The sequence below is a fragment of the Rhinolophus ferrumequinum genome, chromosome 20 (genome assembly GCF_004115265.2).
Source record: "Rhinolophus ferrumequinum isolate MPI-CBG mRhiFer1 chromosome 20, mRhiFer1_v1.p, whole genome shotgun sequence".
Classification (NCBI taxonomy): Eukaryota; Metazoa; Chordata; class Mammalia; order Chiroptera; family Rhinolophidae; genus Rhinolophus; species Rhinolophus ferrumequinum.
In genome coordinates this window covers 50,878,319-50,902,028 of record NC_046303.1, presented here as the reverse complement: position 1 = coordinate 50,902,028, position 23,710 = coordinate 50,878,319, and the positions used below count along the sequence as shown (strand labels likewise).

General features: G+C 40.0%; 1 protein-coding gene across 4 annotated transcripts in view; it reads left to right on the top strand.

The window, feature by feature from the left end:
- Positions 1–5,004: 5,004 nt before the first annotated feature.
- The window catches only part of SLC26A3 (solute carrier family 26 member 3), a 31,437-nt gene continuing 12,731 nt past the window's right edge, over positions 5,005–23,710 (top strand). The window contains exons 1-13 of one of the 4 annotated variants that reach the window (XM_033088782.1): positions 5,051–5,130; positions 7,408–7,508; positions 7,613–7,749; positions 13,499–13,716; positions 14,228–14,367; positions 15,505–15,615; positions 15,859–16,031; positions 17,285–17,449; positions 18,826–18,978; positions 19,422–19,504; positions 22,230–22,377; positions 22,481–22,594; positions 22,698–22,775. In XM_033088782.1, coding sequence (XP_032944673.1) covers positions 13,586–13,716; positions 14,228–14,367; positions 15,505–15,615; positions 15,859–16,031; positions 17,285–17,449; positions 18,826–18,978; positions 19,422–19,504; positions 22,230–22,377; positions 22,481–22,594; positions 22,698–22,775 — 1,296 coding nt within the window. In that variant the 5' untranslated portion in view covers positions 5,051–5,130; positions 7,408–7,508; positions 7,613–7,749; positions 13,499–13,585. Of the gene's footprint in view, positions 5,131–7,407; positions 7,509–7,612; positions 7,750–13,498; positions 13,717–14,227; positions 14,368–15,504; positions 15,616–15,858; positions 16,032–17,284; positions 17,450–18,825; positions 18,979–19,421; positions 19,505–22,229; positions 22,378–22,480; positions 22,595–22,697; positions 22,776–23,710 lie in introns of all 4 variants that reach the window. The other 3 variants (XM_033088781.1, XM_033088780.1, XM_033088783.1) reach the window with 3 other exon arrangements.

The window sequence follows — 23,710 nt, the reverse complement described above, 5'->3', positions numbered from 1 at the left end:
TAAGATAATAAAGTTGTGTTGTTTTAGGCTACTGTTTGTGGTAATTTGTTACAAGATGAATAGAAAATTAGTACAAATGGGTATATGCATTTGTCAAAACTCATTAAAATATACATTTAAAAACTGTATATTTCACTGCATGTTTGCTGTGGATTGAATTGCTCTGTCCCCGCCACCACCACCACCAAAAAAATAAAAGATACGTTAAAGTACTAAGTCACAGTGTTTCAGAATGACCTTGTTTTGAATAAGATCGCTGCAGATGTAATTTGTTAAGATTGAGGTCATACTGAAGTAGGATGGGCCCTTCACCCAAAATGACTAGTGTTCTTATAAAAAGAGGAGAAGACAGAGATACCGTGTGATAAGAGAGGCAGCTGCAAGACAAGGACTGCCGAGAATTGAGGGCCCCACCAGAAGCTAGGAAGAGGCAAGGAGGGATTCTTTCTACTCATTGTCTCACAGGGGACGTAGCCCTGTGACATCTTGATTTTGAACTTCTGGCCTTAACTATGGGAAAATAAATTTCTGTTGTTCTAAGCCACTTAGTTTGTGACACTTTGTTAATGGCAGCCCTAGGAAACTAATACATACTTCAAAATAAAAAAGAAAGAAATCTGAAGTAAGAGAAAGAAACCAAATATCACAAATATAGTTGAGGCCCTCTTCATGGCCCGCTCCAATAAATCTCCTTCCTCTCTCCACGCAGGTAACCACTATTCTGAGTTTCTTGTTTATTATTCCATTGCTTATACATTTGCTATGTATCTATGAAACATAGCATTTTTGCGTGTTTTTAAACTTTATATAAATAGAATCATATTGTATTTATTCTTTCATAATTTTTTCACTTGATTTGTGATTGTCAGAGAGTTCATATTGTTATGTGCAGCTCTAATACATTAGTTTTCATCATTGTGTATGGAGTTCCATTTTATGAACAAAGCATCATTCCCTTACCCATTGTCTTGTAAATGGACCTTTAGGATACTTCCTTTTTTCCCCCACCATTACAAACATTGGTGCTATGAACATTTTTGAATACTGGTCAACATTTCTTTTTTTTTTTTAAGATTTTATTGGGGAAGGAGAACAGGACTTTATTGGGGAACAGTGTGGACTTCCAGGACTTTTTTTTTCCAAGTCAAGTTGTTGTCCTTTCAATCTTAGTTCAGCTTCAAGTTGTTGTCCTTTCATTCTTAGTTGTGTCGGGCGCAGCTCAGCTCCAGGTCCAGTTGCTGTTTTCTAGTTGCAGGGGACACAGCCCACCATCCCTTGCGGGAGTCGAACTGGCAACCTTGTGGTTGAGAGGACGCACTCCAACCAACTGAGCCATCTGGGAGCTCAACGGCAGCTCAGCTCAAGGTGCCATGTTCAATCTTAGTTGCAGGGGGCGCTGCCCACCATCCCTTGCGGGACTCGAGGAATTGAACTGGCAACCCTGTGGTTGAGAGCCCACTGGCCCATGTGGGAATCAAACTGGCAGCCTTCGGAGTTAGGAGCATGGAGCTCCAACCGCCTGAGCCACCGGGCCGGCCCTGGTCAACATTTCTTAAGGATGTACACGTAAGGGTAGAATTGCTGACTCTTAGATGTGTATCTTCAACTTGACAAGATAGTGCCAATGGGCTCTCTGAGGTAATCGCCCCAATTTACATTCACAGCAGTACCGTGTTTCCCCAAAAATAAGACCGGGTCTTATATTAATTTTTGCTCCAAAAGACGCATTACGACTTATGTTCAGGGGATGTCCTCCTGAAAAATCATACTGGAGCTTATTTTCCGGTTAGGTCTTATTTTGGGGGAAACGTGGTAGTGTAAGAATTCCTCTGGCTCCATATTCTCTGTGGCAGTTGGCACTTTCAGACACTTCTTACAGAAGAGAATTACCATGAAATAAATGAAGGTTAAGTTTCAGGACCCTTCATTTGCTTGGGCCCCTTCAAAAGCGCCAGAGGTAATTTTGTATTTGTAATTTTGTACTTTTGTTCTTCAAATGAGCCCCATAAATTGCATAAGTTTCAGGCTCCACCAAATATAGTTCCACTTCTGACCATAGGTAGTGAAATTGAACATCTTTTCATATGTTAATTGGCATTTCAAATTTTCTGTAAATTAACAGTTTATGTTGAGTTTTTGCCTTTTGTCTATTGCTCTTTGCAGGAGTCTCTTTTATATGATGGACATTAATCCTTAAGACTTACTGGGGGCAAATATCCTGTCCAGTCTGGACAAGATTATTTAAATTTTCCTTCTGATATGCAGATTTTTGTGGCTTGTTTAAGAAATCCTGTTATCCCAAGGATACAATGGCATTTGGTTGTTTCTTCTAAAAGTTTAAAATTTTGCTTTTTGCATTTAGGTCTTTAATCAACTTGAAAAACTTTTTGTGTGAATGGTGTGAAGTTGGGATCTAAATTCATTTGTTCCATATGGACAGCCAGTTCTCTATCATTTATTGAACAGCCCATCCTTTCTCTACTGTGATGCAATCTCGATCACAACATATCAAGTTTAAATATTTGTTCCTGGGCCTTCTGTTCTGCTTCATGGGCACACTTGCCTCCTGTAGAGTTTGTTATACCACTGACGCTTTGTAATAAGCATATCTGGCAGAATAAGTCTCCCCACTTTCAGATTTTTGTTGCAATAGCATCTAATGTATTAGATTAATTTGGGGCAAACGTCTTTATGATATTGAACTCCCACACCCATGAAGATGTATGGATGTATATTTTTCTCAGTTTTTCTTCTCATCCCTTACCGATGTTTTGCAATTTTCTCCATAAAGTTCTTTATATCTTTAGATAAGATTTATTTCTACTTATCTTTGGAGCTTTTGTTTGCTGTTACCAGTGGTATCCTTCTTTCTATTACATGTTCTATTTGGTTATTGTCAGTATACAGGAATGCTTTTGATTTGTCTTTGTTCAGCCTGTATTCTATTAACCTAACAAAACTCTCTTATTTGTTCTAAAATAAATCATTTTTAATCTGATCAATGGTTCTGAGATTCTGTCTTTATAGGCATTATTTTCCAGTTCTTTCAACAATTATTTTCCAGTTCTTTCTACCCAAAAGCACACTTTGACCAATGCACAGTAGTTCTGAATAAATGCTGTACATTTGTTAAAACAATAAAAAGCCATATTACATGCTTTAAATCATGCCACAGCTAATTCCATTATACAGTTGATATAAGTTTGAGCCAAATTTTAAAATACAGGTTAGATTAACTTAGAACAAACTAGTGCCATGTTCAAATTCTTTTGGAATTCTGTTGTATCGTATATAATTCGTTCATTTAACTGTCATTCAACCAGTTCCGTGATGGATTCGTTGTAGGTGCTGGGGATACAGTAGTGAATAAGACAATCAAGGCCCCTGCTTGTATAGCGCTTTCATTCTAATAAGGGAGTCAACCATTAGACAAGTACTAGTTGCAAAAATAATAGTTTATTTTAAAATTATGATGCTCTGTTAGAAAAGTACAGGATGTTATCAGAGCCATAAGAGGAGCTAATTTGATTGGGGGACCAACGGGGTTCTCTCTGAGGAAGTGACACTGAAACTAAATAACAACTAGACAAAGAGGGAGTGAGAAGAGCATTTCAGCAGAGAAAACAATGCCTGAAAGGAGCTAGCAAATTCAGAGGACTAACAGCTGGTGTCACTGTGGCTGGAGTGGAGACAATGGTGAGAGAGGAGGTAGATGAGGTTGGAGAGCTGGGCAGGGCATATCATGCAAGACTTTGGAGGCCTGTATTGTAAAGATAAACGATTAGCTCCATGAAGCAGACTAGCAAGGAAAGATCATTCCGACTATTAATGGTGAAGAGACTAGAAGGGCTAAAAGAGGACGCAAGAAGTGCAGCAAGAAGCTATTATTGTGCAACATGGTGGTGGCTTAGGCGATGGAGGCAAAAGTGGAGATGAGAAACAATGCCTTTGTCGTATGTTTTGGAGGTAGATTTAACAGGACGGTGAAGACGGATTGGCTGCGGGTGGGGAGAGCATTTGCAAAAAGAAGTGTCAAGGATGACTCCTGGGTTTCTGACATGAGTAGACAGGGGGTGTTCTGTACTGGAATGATAAAAAGTAGAGCTGAAACATCTTTGGGAGGAAAGATTAAGGGTTCAGATTTGGATGTGATAAGACTGAGATGCGTCTGGGGCACCCAGGCAATTCAATATGTGGATCTAAAGTCTGGAGTTAGAGATCTGAAAGTCACAGGGACTCGTTAGACTCTTATGTAGGGCAAGAGGGGAGAGAGAGAGAAAAGAAGGGAGTACATGTTTGGATAGAGGAGGAGTTGGCAGAGAAGCATGAGGTGAAATATAAAGAGAGGTGTGGTAAAAAAAAAAAAAAAAAAAGTTAGACATTTTAAAAGAAGGTATTTCCAGGAAAAGTCTGCAGCAGAGTCAAATGCTGAGAGGTTAAGTAAGATGAGGATGGAAAGTCTTCACGGGCTTTAGTAACATAGAGTTTACTGCTCGTAGCAGGACAGGTGTGGGGAGGGTCAGGAATTAGAGTGCAAACAGGCCTGCTGCTTGGAGTTGGGAGAGCTTCCTAACAAGGGCCTTCCTCATACCCTGAGTTAACCGGTACACCCACCCTTATGCAGCTTGGGAGTTCCCTGAAGTCATCCAGCCAAGAAGCAACACCTCTGAATTCCCATCTAAACTGGTAGGTAAGACCTCAGGGAGATGATCCTTGCTGAGATTTTCTTTCTTTTTTTTTTTACGTCCACGTGCACATCTGCTGCGCAAAGCTCTGCAAACCAATGAAATATATATACACACACACATACACGCAAGTGCAATGAGTGGTATAATCTCACAAGGAACTTGAGGAAGCTGTTATCATCCCTTTTGCTGATCGTAGTCTCAAAGGTCAAGACCACACTGGAGTCGTTCCATTGTTGTAAAAGTTAATGAGAGTTAATTATTAAAGCTGACAGAACGGCAATTTCCCCACTGACTTACATAATCTATATATAGACATCCTTGTACATATGGATGCATTCAAAGGCTATAGACCTAAGTGGATGAACACAATCCCTGAGAACGGGGCTACTGTATCTCAGAAATTGTTCATTGTTGCTGAAGTGCTTCACCAAGTATGTGTCAGGTAGGAAACAATTTTATGATTATTTTATTCAAACTAGTTTTCTTTTTCTTGAAAATGGTACATATTTTCTGATCAAAGCCTATATAAAAGTTAGGATTGTGTTCTTGAGGTCATTCCATGAGCAAGAATATTTTGAATGATTCCACTAACAGTAGGCTAAAAATGTTTGTATAGAGCCCTGGCAATGTGAAGTAAATATTTGAATAGACTTTGATTTGACCATATGCATTGTTAAAGCTTAAATTGCCTTTTCAAATATAGCAGAGGTTTTTGCCTTACTTATTCACATAATTCCTTTAATTCTGCACCCAAAGCTGACTTTATAGGTAGACCATTTGTTCTGAAGCTTGGCAAATAAGCAAGCTTTTACGAAACGTTTTTCCAGGAAATAGAATCATCTGTTTCTATTGAAGGTATTGAGAAAGGCCTTTTGGTCCAGAAGTGAGGGATTTGTCTGCACACCAGAAAGTCCAAGAAGGAAAAGGATGGGAGGAGAAAAAGGAATAGAAGCAAGTGGGATAGACACTGAAAAAAGACGAGAGATAGAGAAAAAAATTGTCATTACAAAGTAGCAGAGTGTCATATGCCACAAGTAATATTCCAGGTGACCCTTGAACAACACAGATTTGAACTGTGCGGGTCCACTGAGTACACGTAAATATATTTTTTCTTCCTTGGGATTTTCCTAACGTTTTCTTTTCTCTAGCTTACTTTATTGTAAGAATACAGTATATAATACACATAACATACAAAATAAGTGTTGGCTGACTGCTTATGTTATTGGTAAGACTTTCAGTCAACAGTAGGCTATTTGTAGTTAAATTTGGGGGTAGTTTAAAGTTAAATGATTTGGTACCCCCTAACCCCCATGTAGTTCAAGGATCAACTGTATATTGTGCAGGAGTAGTTTCTTATCCCACAGGTCACCGGTCTTAACAAGATGAGATTTATTTCATTCTTTAAAATGTCAGGAAAAGATCACACAACATTCTTTAAATGTGCTGCTGAGAAAAAAACTTATTAAATCATTGGACTAAATAATTCTCTTTTCCAAAGTAAATTTGTCATTCAGAGAAACAGTGTAGTGAAAGTTGGCCACATAAAGATCATTCCTACTGAGAAATTAGAAAACAACTATTTGATTTCAGAAACAAGTAGTTTATGGTGGGATAACACATAACTTGCCAGCTCCACCTGGACAAATGAGTGAGTGCATAAATAAATGAACAAATGTATCAATATCTACTAAATAAGTCATATTCGATTAAGAAACAAAACAATTTGCAAAATGAGAATGGATATTTTTTAATTACTACAATAAATAAATCATAACTCAGTCTAGCTTCCCTCTATAATGAAGGTCTTTGGTTCTCCAAAGAAAAAAGAGGAGCCTCCTCTAGGCTCTGTTTCACTTTGTTAGAAACAAAGGGGAGAATAAGCCAGTTCACTTCAAGGAGGTTGAGCTCCAGGCTGCCCAGGCTCACATTTTGTGTAGGGGATGTGGAGAATAGGACCTTGGGGGAGACACACGTATGCTCAAGAGCAAGGGCGCTGGGGGGCCTCAACTGGAGTTCTGTTCTCTTGCCTTGTCTCTCTCAGGAGCAGGGCTAATGCCCCGCCCCCCACACACATCAATATGCCAGAGAAGAGTGTCTATTGCAGAGACACAAGAACTAGCTTATTTTCTCAGCTTTGCCACGTGCTAGCTGTGAGACTTGGGAAAGTCATTTATCCTCTCTGATCTCAATTTCTTCATCTGTAAGTTTGTGATGACAGTGCCCATGTTCGCTGTGTACCTCATAGGATAACACACAGTGGGGGAAATGTGAAAGTGCTTAGAAAAGCACAAAACCTGACAGAAAATCAAGTGATTCTCTTTATTTTGTTGTGAGCCTCCTGGATCTGAAACTCCTTGCTATGGCACATCTTAACATTCCTCTGAAGGTGACCAACAATGTCTTCTGTTCCAATTTTTGCATCACTGTCCCTTAAACATGATTTTGCTCATCCCCAGCTGATTTCTCATCATCTCTCCCAAATGTATCTGTTCTTTAAGATCTAACTCCAGACCCAGTTCCTTTATTAACCCTTCCTCAATTCCAGCACACATTCACATGCCCTCTTCTCACAGTTTATTATCTGTACCAATCATTTTGGTCACTCCTCCAATGTATGTAAATTTTGGAGTTTAGGACTACATCATTTATCATTCATATGTCTTTCATTTATAGTTCAGTTTACTTCAACAAACCTTTCTGAGCAATTACTATGTTATAGGTATTATGCAAAAAGGAAAAAATGATCAAGATTTGGGCCTTGTTCTTGGAGAAATGAATCTCATTGAGGAGAGAAACTTGTAAACAAGAAACAACAGTACAGTAAGATATGGGATAGAAATACATAGAGTCATGCTTCACTAAATGATGTGGATACATTCTGAGACATGCATCATAGGTGATTTCATCACTGTTTAAACTCTTAGAGTCCATGATGAACAAAACAACACAAGATTAAATCAAGTACCAGAGAAAATGACGCAATCAAGAGACTCAGTAACCACAAGATGTATGAGGTTGCTGCCGGGTAACACAGCATACTGTTTTACAGCAAACAGTTTTTGTAAGTAGAAAGAGTACATTCTAACATGATTATAAAATGTATAGTATGTCAAATACATAATCCAGTAACATTTATATCATTAGCAAGTATTACGTACTGTGCATAATTCTGTGTGCTATACTTTTATACGACATGGTAGTACAGTAGGTTTATTTATACCAGCATGACCACAAACACGTAAGGCATTGTGCTCTGACAATAAGGCCACCACGTCACGAGACGATAGGAATTTTTCAACTCCATTATAATCGTATGGGACCATCATCATATATATGCAGTCCATCGTTCACTGAAATGTTACGTGACAAATGACTGCCCACGGTATGTACAAGAAGGAAATGATTCACTCTTCCTGAAGGATCCCATGAAGACTTTGCAGCATCTTTTTATCTTATACAACTATGTTAGGAAAGAGTTCCTGACAAACAATAGGCCAATAAATACTTGTTGAAGGAACAAAGGAACAAATCAGTGGTCAGGGACAGCTGAGTATTTTTCAGGATGAATTAGAATTTACCAGGTGTTGGAGGAGAAGAACACAGATAAGGAAACAACGTGTACAAAGGCATGGAGATGCTAAATATCATGGTATGCCAGGAAACTCTTAAGATTGTGTAGGAGGAAGAAGAGTCAAGAGGCTTGTGAGACAGGCCAGAGCCACAACATCAAAGGTTCTGTATGTCATAGATACAGAGGTACTTTGAAATTAAGTTAAAATAAATGGATGAGGATGGAAAATTGTTAATTCTGGATAAGCTCAGAGTAAACATGAAGTCATAGAAAAGAGCAACATTAACATTTTCAGACAGATTCCAGTTGACTTTTGTCATATAGGCACAGCTATAAATTGGGTTTACGCTGTCAATATTAAACTCAGATCTGAGACCTTTACCTATGAAATTCAAGCCAAGAAGTCTCTTCTTACATACCTTACTTTCAGTCTTGACAACAGCCCTACAGGGAAGGTAGTGGCAGCCCCTTTTACCATTAGAAGTGTTTGGCCATAGCCACACAGTTAGGCAATGGCGGAGCAGGAATGTGAAGCCAGGTCTCCCCAGCTGCCAAATTCTTGCTCTTTTCTGCTGTACTTCCTAGCTACATGAGGTTTGACTTAGTTTCTCAGCAATATGGGCGGTAATAACAATTGCCAATAAAAACAATTGTCTAATAATAATAAGTTTAGTGCCTAAACTAAGATAAAGCTAAAACTAAGTTCCTAGAAGAGGTTATAAGACCACCATAAATTACGCAAGTCACATAAACAGAATAAACAATGAGAGATACACAGTATGTTCTTGCCCAGTGTTCTCTAGTTCTCTAGTTCAGTGTTTTGGACACTGAACTAGAGTTGTGTGAACTAGAATTATCCATATTATTTTGTTAAAAAAAAAAAAAAAGGAAAAGAAAAAGAGAATCTGAAACTTTTTCCTTTAGCCGTCTTGCCTGGGGACTCTGTGAAGAAAGGGCCTCCACACGCTCCTAGCCTCACCTCGGTGCCGTCACCTTTAATCACCTTCGATGGCAGCTTCTCCTTTCTCTGCAAGGAAAAGACTACGGCTTCGGAAACAATCTGGAAGGGCTTGTGAGATGCTGATAGCGTTCAAAGGATCATCATTAAAGGATAGGGAAAAACAGGAGTGTTTTTTATGTTCCAAATGATAATCAACTGGTTTATTTCTCCCAAGGAAATAACTAGTCGGTTCACCTCTATAATATAGCCTTTTGAAAAAATATTTGTTATATTTTTCATGGCTCACTTAACTAATCAATTACCCTGCTGTGTTTCAAAAGTGACTGAGGCACACAGGAATCACAGGATTTAACTGGAAGTGATTGCCTGCCCCTGCTGGGACCCCTTCTGACCTTTCTTCACCAACATCTGCACTGATATCATTTCACCCACCCACCCTCCCCCAACCCCAGCCCACTCGCTCCTCATCACCGCTCTGGCCCTCTCCAGTTCCGATACCATCATCTCCCTGCTTCTGTCCAGCTTAATACCAACCAGATGTGAGATGTATTGCCCTTGATTTCTGGTTCCTTGCCACTGCTGATTGGGGTCCCTCTCAAGGTGCTCCGTGGAGCAATTGTTCTGCCCAGGCATAGTTACCAGGACACTGCTGTGTTTCTCATCGTCCAAGGACCAATTCATGCAATAGCAATGGCTGACTTCTGGTTTCCCACTGCCTGGCACAGGGGTATTTAGAGATCCCACTGAGGGGTGGGGTCGCTGAGAGCCCACCTTGTGTAAGGTGGTGGAGGCATCTGCTGTGACGGAAGAGGGGCTGGAAACACCTGCACACCTGCTTGCCTCCTGGTTTCAAGTTTCCATTCATTGAAGAAAAGTACTAGCACTGCTTTTGAGTATGTTGGTTCAAATTAGTTGTTTTCCAGCAGAAAGGACAGACCCCTGAAAGACTAGAACAATGAATAGATAAACTGTGAGGAGCAGAAAGGTCAGGGCCATAAGACGATGCTCAGTGAAGTGGGGCAGGCAGAGTGGGGGTGGCTGGGAGCCAGGCGGTGACGCTCGGTGCTGGGCTGCAGGTGGGAGATGGGTGGAACTAGGGTAGGGGTGGAGGGTGGGTAGTACGTATATCATCGCTGGAAATATCAACAAGTTATTAATATACCAGAATAGTTGGAAAAAATTGAACTTCAGAGACTAATATCAGGATTAAATTTCTGCTCAGAAAAAAAAAAAAACAGAGAAGGACAGATGTGTATGACTAATAAGCTCATGCCTATGTATGCAATATATATACTATAAAGGCCAAAAAATTAAAAAGAACACATCATAAGAAAGGAAATAAAAGTGGAAATGTATACAAAGCTTAGAACTGTAAAACTATTAGAAGGCAGATCCCTGAGAATGACTTTCAATCCCTCAAAAGCCACTGACACTCTAAAGAACCCAGAGAGAAGTTTGAGGCACAGAGGTAGAACATGAAAAGGTGTCCGTTCATGTGGGTGTAACTGGAATTGTGATTCTAGGAACCACGAAAAATTTTTCCAAGAATTTCTGGGGAAAAGCTAACTTGTTTGGGTTATTTTAAAAGTTAGTAAATTCACTTTTGAATTCCTAACTAATGTAGGTCATTCTCAAGAATCCCTGAAAGAATGAAATGGAGAGTGACATTAATTTATGACTACCTGGAGCTTCTCTCAGCAGAGGCACCCTTGGGGTGTTGATTCGGGCCTCAGATTGTCGGTTACATGTGGAGCATGAGGCAGCCACTTGGGAAAGCAGGGATGGCAGCAAAGGAAACAAACAAGACTAGAATGTGGCCATTAAGGTCTCTCTCTCTCTCTAAATTCTTGAAAGATTTTGGGGTGGCCGGTTAGCTCAGTTGGTTAAAGCGTGGTGCAAATAACACAAAGGTTGCTGGTTCAATCCCCTCATGGGCCACTGTGAGCTGCACGCTCCCTAAAACAAATTAATTAATTAATTCTGGAAAGATTTTGAGTCCTGCCCTGAGCACACCCATCTTATTCAGCTCTTGGTGTGAGGAGGAGGTATTTTCCAGTCTGTGGCAGGATGGCCAGAGGTCATGCCTTTTATCCAGTGGGAGGTATGATGGAGCCTACCAAAGAGCCAGTCATGGTCTTCCTCAGGAAGGAAGCTTAATTGAAATGAAGGTATTTCTGCCATCATTGACATTAGCCAAAAAAATTAGAGTATGATTTAGCAGAGAGAAAAAACACAGCAGCAAAAGGAAGAAAAGAAATACTTTCAGGATCTTTCTTAAGGAAGAGAACTAATAAGTTTCCGTGAACAACGTGGTGAAAATATGAGTAAAGCAACAAAATAGTGGAATCTTTTTTTTCTGTTCATGGCAGCATCTGACAGAAATAAAATGAACAGTACCAGAGTCTTCGTCATCCTAAGACTGGCTAGGTTGGATACTACACAGGATTAAAATTGTTCTTGAAAGACACTCCAGACAGGCTTTGTAAGAGAGCTGAGTTGTCGAGAGTCATTAACACGGATTAGATCTTAAGTGTTAATGCCCCCACCATATTGTTGGTAACTGGCAAATAAGGACAAAAATCTGTGCTATGTGCAGCAGTGAGTAAGCCAAGTCTTCATCAAGTACAAGTTGTCCTGACAATGGCAAGTACTATACAGTTAGTGAGCTATGACACCTGGAACTGAATGGGGATGGAGGGCTGGGAGGGGGAGAGAGATGAGAAGCAGGGAGGACAAGCAGCTTGAGGTGGGAGGAGGCTCAGAAAGAGCCGTAGAGAGGCTCTAACTGTCATAACAAAGCTCAGAGGGACTCAAATTCTGGAAATCAAGCCAGAGGGTGAGCCGGAAGCACTAAATTGTGGTCAGAGGATGTCCATAGAGAGGACTTTAGAAGGAAGGTAGGGAATGGGGTAGGTGAGAGAAATGGGTGGTCATAGAGAGGTCAGGTGGGGCCAGAAGCTGAGACCAGCATCTGCTTCCTGGTTATAACCTGAGCTCCGCAAACGTGCTGAAAATCCCTCTGAGCTATGACACAGCACCATGTAACAAGGTACAATCTAGTTTGAGATAATTCAATTAATAATTGTGATTGTATTCAGGGAAGAAAATTCTGGGTGTTAACAAGTAGCAATACAGAACCAAGATTAGAGGGCGGAAATGCTAATAGTTAGTTGGAATGTTCTTTAATTATGTTCACATTGGACAATAGAGAAACTCCATGTTGTAGAAAAAATAGCGAAGAAGTTGGAAAACAGAGGTCACATTTTTGATACTCTACAAACTGTTATGATCTGAGAAAAAGTACTTAGACTTTTTGTGGGAATGGGTGTGCCATTATTTTCTCATTTGTAAGAAAATAACAATAATAGGTGCCTAAAAGAATTGTGAGGGATAAATAGGTAATGTGCATTAAAAGCTTTTGCAAAATTGATCTCTTAAGTATAATAGATTGAGATAAGAACAAAAAAATTTAAAAATCTTGTGCAGAAAATGCACAGTTATAATAATAACTACCATATAGTGAATGCCTATTGTGTGCTAGGCACAAGCTAGATGCTTTGAAAACATTCCCATTTAGTCTTCACAATCACACTGAAACTTGAGTATTATTATCCTAATTACATAGCTGAGGCTCAGAGAGGTTAAGTAAATTGCCCAAGATCTTTCCTTAAAAAGCTCTCATCACTAGTGAACTAAGTAGCCAAGTAATACTTTGTGCTAGTGTCATCAACTATAAATTTTAAAACTCTATTTTAACTCCCAGAAACAATGGGAAAATACTTTAAATGGGCAATATTCTTGAATTTCCCATATTAAAAGCATTTTCTAAGGTATTACAAGAATTCTGATGGGTAAAATGGAACAGCTTCGACTGGAATTAGAGGCAATGAGTAGACTGTAAGTCTCATCAGTCCCAGGACTCCAATGCCATAACTTGGGAAATGCTTCTAGGGAAAAAAAATAGAATTCCTTTTCTTGAGGAGATCTTACTTTACAAGTAAAAAATGCACTCACTGATTAGGAAACTGAGTCGATTTCTATTGCTTTTTGGTGGTCTTTAAAAATAAATAAATAAAAGCCCTTGTTTACTTACCCAAAGGAGCCGTGTCCAGTGTCCAGCTCATTGGAATATCACTGTCACAAAACACAATCCAGGCCCCTTAATCCTGCCTCTTTTGATCTCAAAAGGTGGTAACATTCAGTCCAGAGCTCACTCATCTGTAAATTGCATCACATTATCTCTGAGTTATTTAAGACACAAGCTCCGTTTGGTTTCAGGCATTTTAACCTGCTAAAGGCAAGAAGAAGGGTTTGCCACATAGTTCCAAAGGTCTTCCACTTACCACAGCCATCCAAGGAAGCAAAATGATCGAACCCATTGGGAATCAGTACGTTGTGGCCAGGCCAGTGTATTCTGCAAATGCTTTTGGGGAAGAACATAAGAAGAAACACAGATATCATAAGACATTTCTGGATCATCTCAAAGTGTGTTGTAGGTAAGATATTTTTTAAGATACTGGCATTAGGAATAAATAAAACACTTTCTCCTAAATTCTCAAACTTTCAAGCGCTCATTTCTGGCTGTAGCCCATAGTCTTCAGAGTTTTTTTATCTTTGGTTTCCAAACCTCCCTGCCAGAGTTGGAAAGGTCGTCTCTGAAATGAACACCACCTCAGCTCTCAACACAGTCTTTCCGTATCAGAGGACTAATAGATGAGAACAGAGGAAAATTCTCAATTGGAATGTTAGACATTTTAAGCTGAGGATGACAAATAAGCTCTATTACAGCTAAAGAAAAGCAGCATTTTCCTTTTTTAAATAAATCCTTTGGTGGTGGCCAGCAGCAGTTGATATGGGTAAGGAGGTGAACCTGCATGGGAAAGCTAGTGAAAGTACTAGTTTGTTCTTTAATATCTTTCTCATCTTTACCAATTTTGCACCTACCAGGAGGCACGAAACTTAAAATTTGATGTTAATTAACTGACCTGTGGCTTCCAATGTTTTCAGCTGTTCCACACAAAAGGCCAAGAGAATTGCCCTCTCTCTGCTCCCCATAGTGTCTTGGTTACCAGCATACCGGATAAAGGAATGGCTGCTCAGTGACATTGTTTCTGGAATCAGCACAGGGCTTGTGTGTGTCCTGCAAGGTAACTTGTTTTTGGAGATGTAATTCATCCATCATTAAATGAATCCTTTGAATGTGTACAAAATCATATCTAATTCCAGAACATTTTCACCACCATCGCCACCCCAAAACTCTCTTGGCCCTTAGCAGTCACTTCACATTCTCCCTCTATCCATCCCCCTTGTAACAACTGTCTGTCTCTATGGCCTTGCCTATTCTGGGTAATTCATATAAATAGGTTCACAGAACATGGTCTATTTCGTGTCTGGCTGCTTTCACTTGGCAGAATGTTTTCAAGTTCACCCATGAGGCAGTATGCATGGGTCTGTCATTCCCTTCTATGGATGAATAATATTCTACTGTATGGATAGACCACACTTACTTAATACGCTCACCAGTTGATGGACATCTGGATTGTTTCCACTTTGCGGCTATTACGAATAATGCTATTATGAACACCGTGTACAAGTTTTTGAGGGAACACATATCATAACCCACTGACAAAGTATGAGGGCTCACATTTGCCCACATCCTGGTGCACACTTGGGATTGTCTGCCGTTTTTTATTGTAGCCATCCTAATCATATAAAACGGTGTCTCATTGTGGTTTTTGATTTGTGTTTCCCTAATGACTAATGATGCTGAGCATCTTTTCATGGCCTTATTGGCAATTTGTGTATCTTTTGCAAAGCGTCCCTTTAAATCTTTTGCACATTTTAAAATTAGGTTACTTGTCTTTTTATTGTTGAGTTGCAAGGGTTATTTATATATTCTGGATACTAGAACCTGATTCAAGATATGATTTGCAAATAATTTCTCCCTTTCCAAGGATTGTCATTTTACTTTCTTTATAGTATCCTTTGAAGCACACATTTTAAAATTTCGATAAAGCCCAATTTATCTCTTTTTAATTTGATTGCTTATGCTGTATGGGATCATTTCTAAGAAACCGTTGCCTAATCCAAGGTCACGGATATTTATACCTATGTTTTCTTCTAAGAGTTTTATAGGTTTAGCTCTTACATTTACATCTTTGATACATTTGAGTTAATAAAGTAACTTACATTTAGGATCCAATTTTAAATACTTAAAGAACCTAAATAGAACTTCTGTGATTCCCCTTGCAAGAAATAAGACCCCTGATTTTGTGTATTTACAGGTTTAGCATATGCTCTGCTGGTCACTATCCCCCCAGGCTATGGGCTGTATGCAGCCTTTTTCCCGATCATAGTCTACTTTTTCTTGGGAACCTCTAGACACATATCTGTAGGTAAGTGAATTTCTGGGCTAATTAACGCTCACACTCCTTTTTCTTTATTAATTCCATTAGCCACACATTGCGTCAATTTCAAATTGTGCATAATCCAGGAAAAGAGTCATAGTTTCTTGTAAGAATTAGGACTGGGTCTTGGGGAAGGAGGACAGAGCAGTCTTTTTATGTTACACTATGGTTGAAAGACAATTGTACATTAGGGAGGCATATATTGACCACAGTGCACCCTCTGTTAATTAGGTCCATTTCCAGTTCTGAGTATCATGGTGGGAGCGACAGTTATGAGATTAACCCCAACGGCCAGTCCAGATGCTATGAATTCCTCTAATAGCTCAATGAGCAATAACTCATCACTAGATGACCATAAGGTGATGGTAGCTGCAATGGTCACAATTCTTTCTGGAATCATGCAGGTGAGCACTTTCTCATGGAATCCCCAGCCTCCTTGTCCTGACTGGTACACATTTTTCTGCTTTTCCTCCGTCCTGCTGTGCCTCCCTACTCTTCCCTCTGATTTGTAGCCCTCCTTCTGTGGCCCATAGGAAACAATTTAAGGAGGATCACTCACCAACCAGTAGCGGAGGGACAGTTCACGTTGCAAGGATCAGTGAACATGGGTCTAGAGAGAAGGAAAAGTGGGAAGAGGAAGGCACCTGTGGTGAGGAGTGAAATGCTGAATTGCTGCATTCAATAAAATACCTGGGAATTGATATAATCACGAAACATAACTAGGTGCAAGTCATAGTGAAACTGAGAGCTTTGGAAACTTTTTTCTTCCTAATTCCTCAGGGACTGTAATCTAATTGGAAGGGATTGAGGTTTAGCATTTTGAACTGTCCATATCAAAGATCTGGGGAAAGCTGAAGAGATTTATGGAGGAGCCTAAAGCCTTCCTCCCATGCCACACCATGGCTGATGGTGAAAATGTCACGGACTCCTCAAGATATTGCCCAAGTTTATGAATAGTGATATTATTGGTTAAAGCCATTCCTTAAAGAAAGAGGCCATTTATACAAATACATAAGTGGTGTGTCCTATTAACAAACAGTGTGGTCTGTTCTTTCTAAGACATTTCTGAGCCTCGTACCTTTGCAGGTCCACAGCTCTGGCTGCGTTCTGGGGACTTATATTATAAGACAGGCCAGGCATCTAAGGGAAGGATTTTTGCCCCCAGTTAAAACTAAGCACTTCAGATGTTCAATATGAGGTTATTTACTTCTTACAAAAGTCAAACAACTTCTTTAAGGGAATATGAATGGATGCTCACCCATGTAAGCTACAGCAGCTAGAAAGCGTAACTTAAAATTATATGGGGAAATTTATGAGGGCTGATGCTAGATATTCTGCTATGAGTCTTCTAAAGATACTGCACCTTTTAAAAAAAGTGGAAGGGGAGATAAGCATATTACTTCTTGGGGGTGTGCTAGACTTGCATGCTATTTGAAAAGCATATAATATTTCACCTTGCAGATGGGGTGGAATTGGGGAGAAGAGGGAGAAACCCCTAAAATGGGAGGTGTTCCAGGAGGCAGGGACTCATGCTTCTTTACGAGACGTATGTGCAGGCTGAACCTTTACATTTTGAGTCATTTCAATTGCTGGCCCTTTCGGTTGCTGAGCTGTATGCCTCGTCTACATTAACACAGGCCTTGCCTTCTTTTTCCAGTTGGCCATGGGGGTTCTGCAGGTCGGATTTGTGGTGGTATATCTATCTGAATCCCTGATTAGTGGCTTCACCACAGCTGCCGCTGTTCACGTTTTGGTTTCCCAACTCAAATTTATTCTTCAGCTGGATGTCAAGGCATACACTGATCCATTTTCAATTTTCAAAGTAAGTATTCCTTTTGCTTAAAAATTATTGAAATACATGAAATTCACTATCATGTTTCTGGGAGAACTTTCCTTTCATGCCTTTGCCATGGGGCTTACTTACGACTTCCAAGAAACAAATGGGTTGTGAAACTTATTCACATTAAGAAAGTTAGTGGCAAAGAAAACAACAGTGAAAATCAACCATGTCTACCACCCAGCTAATGCAAACAATAGAAACTAAGTACCACTTCTCTTAGATTTGACTCTTGAATATTATTAAAAAGAAAAAAATCTAAGTACATTATTAAAAGCTTTAATATTTTGTCCCAAGTTTTTAAATTTTTCTTAAAATCTTATTTTGAAAGAAATGTGCTAATTGAGTGATGATATTTCCCTATTTCTAAAAAGCAGTTCTCGTTCTTTTAGAATTGAAGTCCTCCTGATTCTCTTATACAGTTTTTGCTTATAAAACAAAAGAAAATTGGCCAATATGTGAATAGGACAGTGATTCTTCCTTCAGAGGACACACTGTAGAACAAAGTGTTCTTAGCTCTTCTGGTTGTGTTTATTTGAGTCCTCTCTCTTTTTTCTTGGTGAATCTAGCTAAAGGTTTGTCTATTTTGTTTATCTCTTCAAAAACCAGCTCTTGATTTTATTGATGTCTTTTTAGTGTCTATCTCATTTATTCCTCTCCGATCTTTGTTATTTCCTTTCTTTTGCTAACTTTGGGCTTGTTAGTGGCTATCGAGACAGTCATTGGAAGTCTGAGACAGAATTTGCTCCAAATTGGAACTAATACTCTCTCACTCCCATCCAGAGCTAAACCCAAAGTGGAGTGTTTTGGGAGCAATTTGGGGTCTAGTTTGGGTCTGCTTGAGCTGTCTTGATCCCATAGACATGGAATTCAACTGGCTGCAAGAATTAAAATTACTCACAGTGCAGTTAGCCAACAAAATCATTTCCAAAAGTGGCACAGAGACTAAACGAAGATATGTGAGGGGTCTTAACCTAAAAAGAGCCAGGAATTAAGAGGATACATCCTAAGGAAAACTATCAGGGATCAGAAACGATGGCCAGAGAGACCTAAGAGTAGAAGAGACCAGTTGTAAAAATGTGAAAAGAACCCAAGAAAGTTTGACACTAGCCAAAGAGATTCCCAGCAAAAATGCAGAAGTATCTCTAAACCAGTGTGGTGCTGACATTGCTGATTTAGCCTCCACCCCTGCGTGCTAATTTCTATAACTACTCATCCATGGTGAAAGGAGCAGAGCAGAGAATCACTGTCAATGTCTGTCCGTCCTTTTGCTTCACTGTTTATTCTATCTATTTGGAAATAATTGAGTGTCGTAACCACATTAATATACCACTTGGGTGTTTTTGTTTTTATAATTTTAGGTGCTAAATTCCATATTCACACAAATAGAGAAAACTAACATTGCAGACCTTGTGACGTCCTTGATTGTCCTTCTCATTTTATTTGTGGTTAAAGAGATAAATCAGCGCTACAAAGCCAGACTTCCAGTGCCCATCCCAATTGAACTCATCATGGTAACTGATTATCTTAAGACTTTATAATTCATTAGTCTCAGGTTTGTATGTTGAAAGCCCTTCACCATCTGTAGATCAGGAGGTTTCAGTGGGGCAGATGCCATTGTGCACTTTCTAAGTACAACACTTAGTAAGGTTTTCTCTTCATTCAGAATGTAATCACGTCCTTTTATGATTTTGGGCTTATTCTTTTCATGTAAGACAAGGCTGGTGCAGAGGACAAGTCTCTGAAAAGTCAATAGACCCGTTTGAATTAGAGCGGTGATTCTCAGCTCTGGCGACACATCAGAATTGCCTCGGGACTTTTTAAAAAGTAGCAAAGCCTGGGCTGGAGATTCTTATCTAATAGGTCAAGAGGTGGTTTTTGACAGTGGTATTTTTTGTAAAGCAAGACGCTTAGGTCTATCTCACATTTCTAACTTGGGCAATTTGTGACTTTGCAGACTGTGATCGCAACAGGTATATCCTATGGCCTTGACTTCAAAAACAGGTATAACGTGGCTGTGATTGGGGAGATGCAAAAAGGGTGAGTGTGTCTTTTCTGATGGCATCTCCAAGCACTAGGTAGAGAGCTGGCAGCCGTATGCATTACTCCAGGCCAGAGTCCTCCTGCATCGGCATCCATTAGGCTTCTAGGAAGGAGCCACAAGGACACGTGGGTCTGCAGTCTTTAATATCAGGAAGTTTCTTTCTCCTTGTGGAAAAACTCGCAAACCAGATGAACAGGGACTCAAATACAAGTAAACGTGAAATAGTGAAAGTTGCAAAATAGGCACATTAAACCAGCTTCTCCTCGTAAAAAAAGAAAACCAAATGAAACCAGATTTCCTTGTTCATAAGTTACTATAAACAATATGTAGTGTTTTGTTTGAAGTTACCGGAGCCAAGATCCGACAGTTCAAAGGAAACACTGAAGGCACACCTGGCACACCGCCTGAGCAGCCCAGTTAAGCACACGCTGTCCTTTCCCGTGATCAGATTCAAAACAAAGCCAGAGCAACTCTTAGCCCGGCAGAAGGATAGGAGATCCAATTCATATGAGGAGTTGAAAAATGTATCCCATTGCATTGATTGGACTGAGAGGGGAGAGCCAATGTTGTGCTCTCTTTTCTCTCTCTGACCTCAGACCATAGCATCAATTTCTTACAACTTGCTTACCAAAGAAAGGTGTTCCTGTTAAAAAAGAAAAAAGAAAAAAGACTGACCTCCCTCCCGTGCTTAAGGAGTATTTGAGAATTCCCAGAATCAGTATTTATGTGCATTGTTGACTTAAGAATAACCGACTTCTTTTAAAAGCAAATATATATTTTTAAGCAAAAACGTATTATCACCAGCTATTCATGTGTCACACTTCATGAATCACAAACATCACTTTTAATTTAAAAGGTTTTAAAGTAAGAGTTAGACTGAAGCCGAAAAATTTCTAGGGTTTCTCTCCTCTCTGCAGCTTTCAAGTAATCACACCTTATTAAATTCAAAGGGATCTTGTCAGGAGGGTTTTGGAAATAAAAGGTAAACTTAACATCACTGAGTTACAATCTTAGAGACTTTACTTAGTGAATATATTTTAAATGTCAATGGATCTCTCTCCACAGTGTGTGCCGGGTGTGGAAGGGGGGACTCACACTTATTAATTGTTACACTCTGCAGAGAGGCAGTGTAGCCTAGTAGGCAAGGTCACACGTTCTAGAGGCAGAATGCCTGGGGTTTACTTCTGACTCACTTCTTGACCTTGGGCTCAGGGAATTAGGTAAGTAACAAGGCCTAGGACATGAACTCAAGTTTTCAGACCATAAAACTTCATTGCACCGTTCTGTCTATGATGTTTAGAGGCTAGAAAAAAAAGAATAATAGCAGGCTTCTGGTTATTTTGGTATGAAATATGAATTTTAATTGTGTCACTGATTTTAGATTTATTTCATAAACAAACACTATTCCAAGCTAACTTTCTGATTCATGGTAGCTTCAGAATATGAGATAATAGTACTTCTTCAAAATTAGAGTTGCAAATTTTTAACCATGGAGATTCACAAAGCATGAACAGCAATTAAGAGTTGAATGGATACAATTATCCCACCACCAATAAGTTTTAGATGTTCACAGGAGCTGGGCATTTGAGTAAACCGCTGTTGAGTTTGAGATATGTGTGCCTTTTATAATACAGTTAGCAAATATTATTTAACTGCTCTAAGTCTATAAGCTCAAAAATAACATCTGAGTTGACCGTTTTCCTGACACAGTGTCACTATAAATGGAAAACCACTCTCCGTCAGGGCACAGCTGGCTCCAGCTCTTCTGTGCAGCATGGGGCAGAGTCCAAGTCCCATCTGTTTGCTAAGGGTTTTCCATGAAAGGTTATGTTATCAATGGAAAGAAGATTTTCTTGCTTGTCTTGCCTCAGAACTGTGTTTCCTGAGAAAGTCTTCATCTATGGAGAAGTAGTGAAGGCATTGTGGGTGATGCTTTGCCACCCAATGTAACAATACAACTAGGACCTAAGACATTTTGCATGAACATTATGGGGATATAATTATACATTATAATACAGTTATACTAGCAAAATCACATCAGATGTACCACTCTCATTGGACTGTATTAACAATCTTGTATCAAACATAAGCAGCATTGCTTTTCGACGATAACAGATTCCAAAGTTTTCAGTGGTGTTAAATTCTTGCTAGTCCTGCTCCAAAGTGAGGCATCATTCATCCTAGACGGCATTCATGCATTGATTTGCCCAACAATTATTGACCACCTGATATATGCCACGAAGAGTGTTCCGTCCTGGTCACAGAACAGTGAACCATCTCCGCTCAGTGTCTGGGTGGAAAGTTGGCCCGGGTCGGGGTGAGGGTGGCGGTGGAAAGGATGGGAGAGGGAGGTAACAAGAGCTGATGAAGCACAGAGAATCAATCTATCTTAACACTGATCTTGCGGTGAGAAAAGACTCTCTGGGAGGATTGGGGATGAGGGGAATGATTCAGGCAGAGTGAACAGAAAGTTAGCAGCAGCTTCCAAGGCGAGAGAACGGGTGACACCTTTGAGAAACAAACATACAAACAAGCAAACAAACAAGCTGGGTGCGGCTGGAGCATACATTTTGGGAAATGGTAGTAATTTAAGCAGGAATGGGGGGACGGGATAGACTGGGGCCTTGATAAGGAATTTGGACTTTTCCTGAGAGCAGATGGATACGTTGAAGGTTTATAAGCAGGTTGGTGACATTCAGACTTGTTTTACTTCCATTTCAGATTTCAGGCCCCTGTTACACCTGACTTGCAGATTTTCAAAGAGACCATCGGAGATAGCTTTAGCATTGCAATCGTCGGCTTCGCAGTGGCCTTCTCAGTTGCCAGTGTCTATTCCCTCAAACACGATTATCCGATTGATGGCAATCAGGTAATTGTACAACCTACGCTGGGTCTAAATTAAATACTGTTTTGTGTGTATAGTACCAGTGGTGCAGCGTCTAAAAACAGGTTCCTCCCCATTCTCTTGTCAGGAGTTAATCGCTTTGGGGTTAAGTAACATATTCACTGGATCATTCAAAGGATTTGCTTCGAGTACCGCCCTCTCCAGGTCAGCGATTCAGGAGAGCACTGGAGGCAAAACGCAGGTATTTCAGGCTCTTTGAGGTGAGGGCCATCCTGCATTAGTCACTGGGGAATGTGAAACAGGGGAAAGTGGATTTTGTGATGAGAATGTTGTCATCTTCACAGGTTGCTGGGCTTCTCTCTGCTGTTATCGTGCTAGTTGTAATTGTAGCCATAGGCTATCTTCTGGAGCCAATGCAAAAGGTAACAAGCCTCTCTCTTTGGATACTATCTCTCTCCTTTGAGTGATGAATCAAGGACCCTGGTTCCTAAACTCTGGAAACACACCAAGTGGGAAAATGAGGTAACTGCAAACTCCCAAGTGTTCTTCTTAGCCAGTACTCCGTGGGCCAAAAATATTTATTTTTCCCCTAGTAGAATTTTATGAATGTTAGGAATGCACATGCCCAAACTTTCTTATCTACTCTGCTCTTCCCATGTTCGTAGTCTGGAATATAATGAATGTTTAGATAGATAGACACTCTGGCACTGCAGCTTCAGTATGAATGCACTGAAGTGAAGATTTTCTTAAAGCGTGAGGTAATCAGGGCCTCTGAGTCAGAGGACGGTGCTACCAGCCACACAACCTGTTCTTAGAAACCCACCCTGCAGCTCCCGGAGTTTGGCTGGATTCCAAGACCAAAGCTGTCAGGTTGCAAGACAGGAGCAAACAGCCAGACACAGGCTTTGCACCCTCATCCTCGGTCTCCTCTGTCCCGCGATCCTGGATGTAGTTTTTGAGGGTCTAGGTGAATGCTTTGTAAACTGCTGCGGCTCCCAGGTGAAACACCTAACAGCAGACCCTGGAAACCACGGGATCTCTAGGAAACCAGACAACAGCAAACCTGCTTCTATTCCTGGCTCTGTCACTTATTCTCTGTGCATTTTGGGCAAATCACCTAACTTCTCTCAACTTCAAGATGCTCATTTGTAAAATAAAGAGGGAAATAGCACCCACCTCACAGAGTTGCTGCAAAAATTAAATAAAATAAGGCACGCGAAGTAACTAGCCCAGGGTGTGGTACATGATAGACAATAAATGATAGCTTTTTTTGTTAATGTTGTTAGCATTATTATTCTCTGAACTTTCTAATACCTTCTGACTACAACGGACATAGAAATATGACAGGACCAGCTAA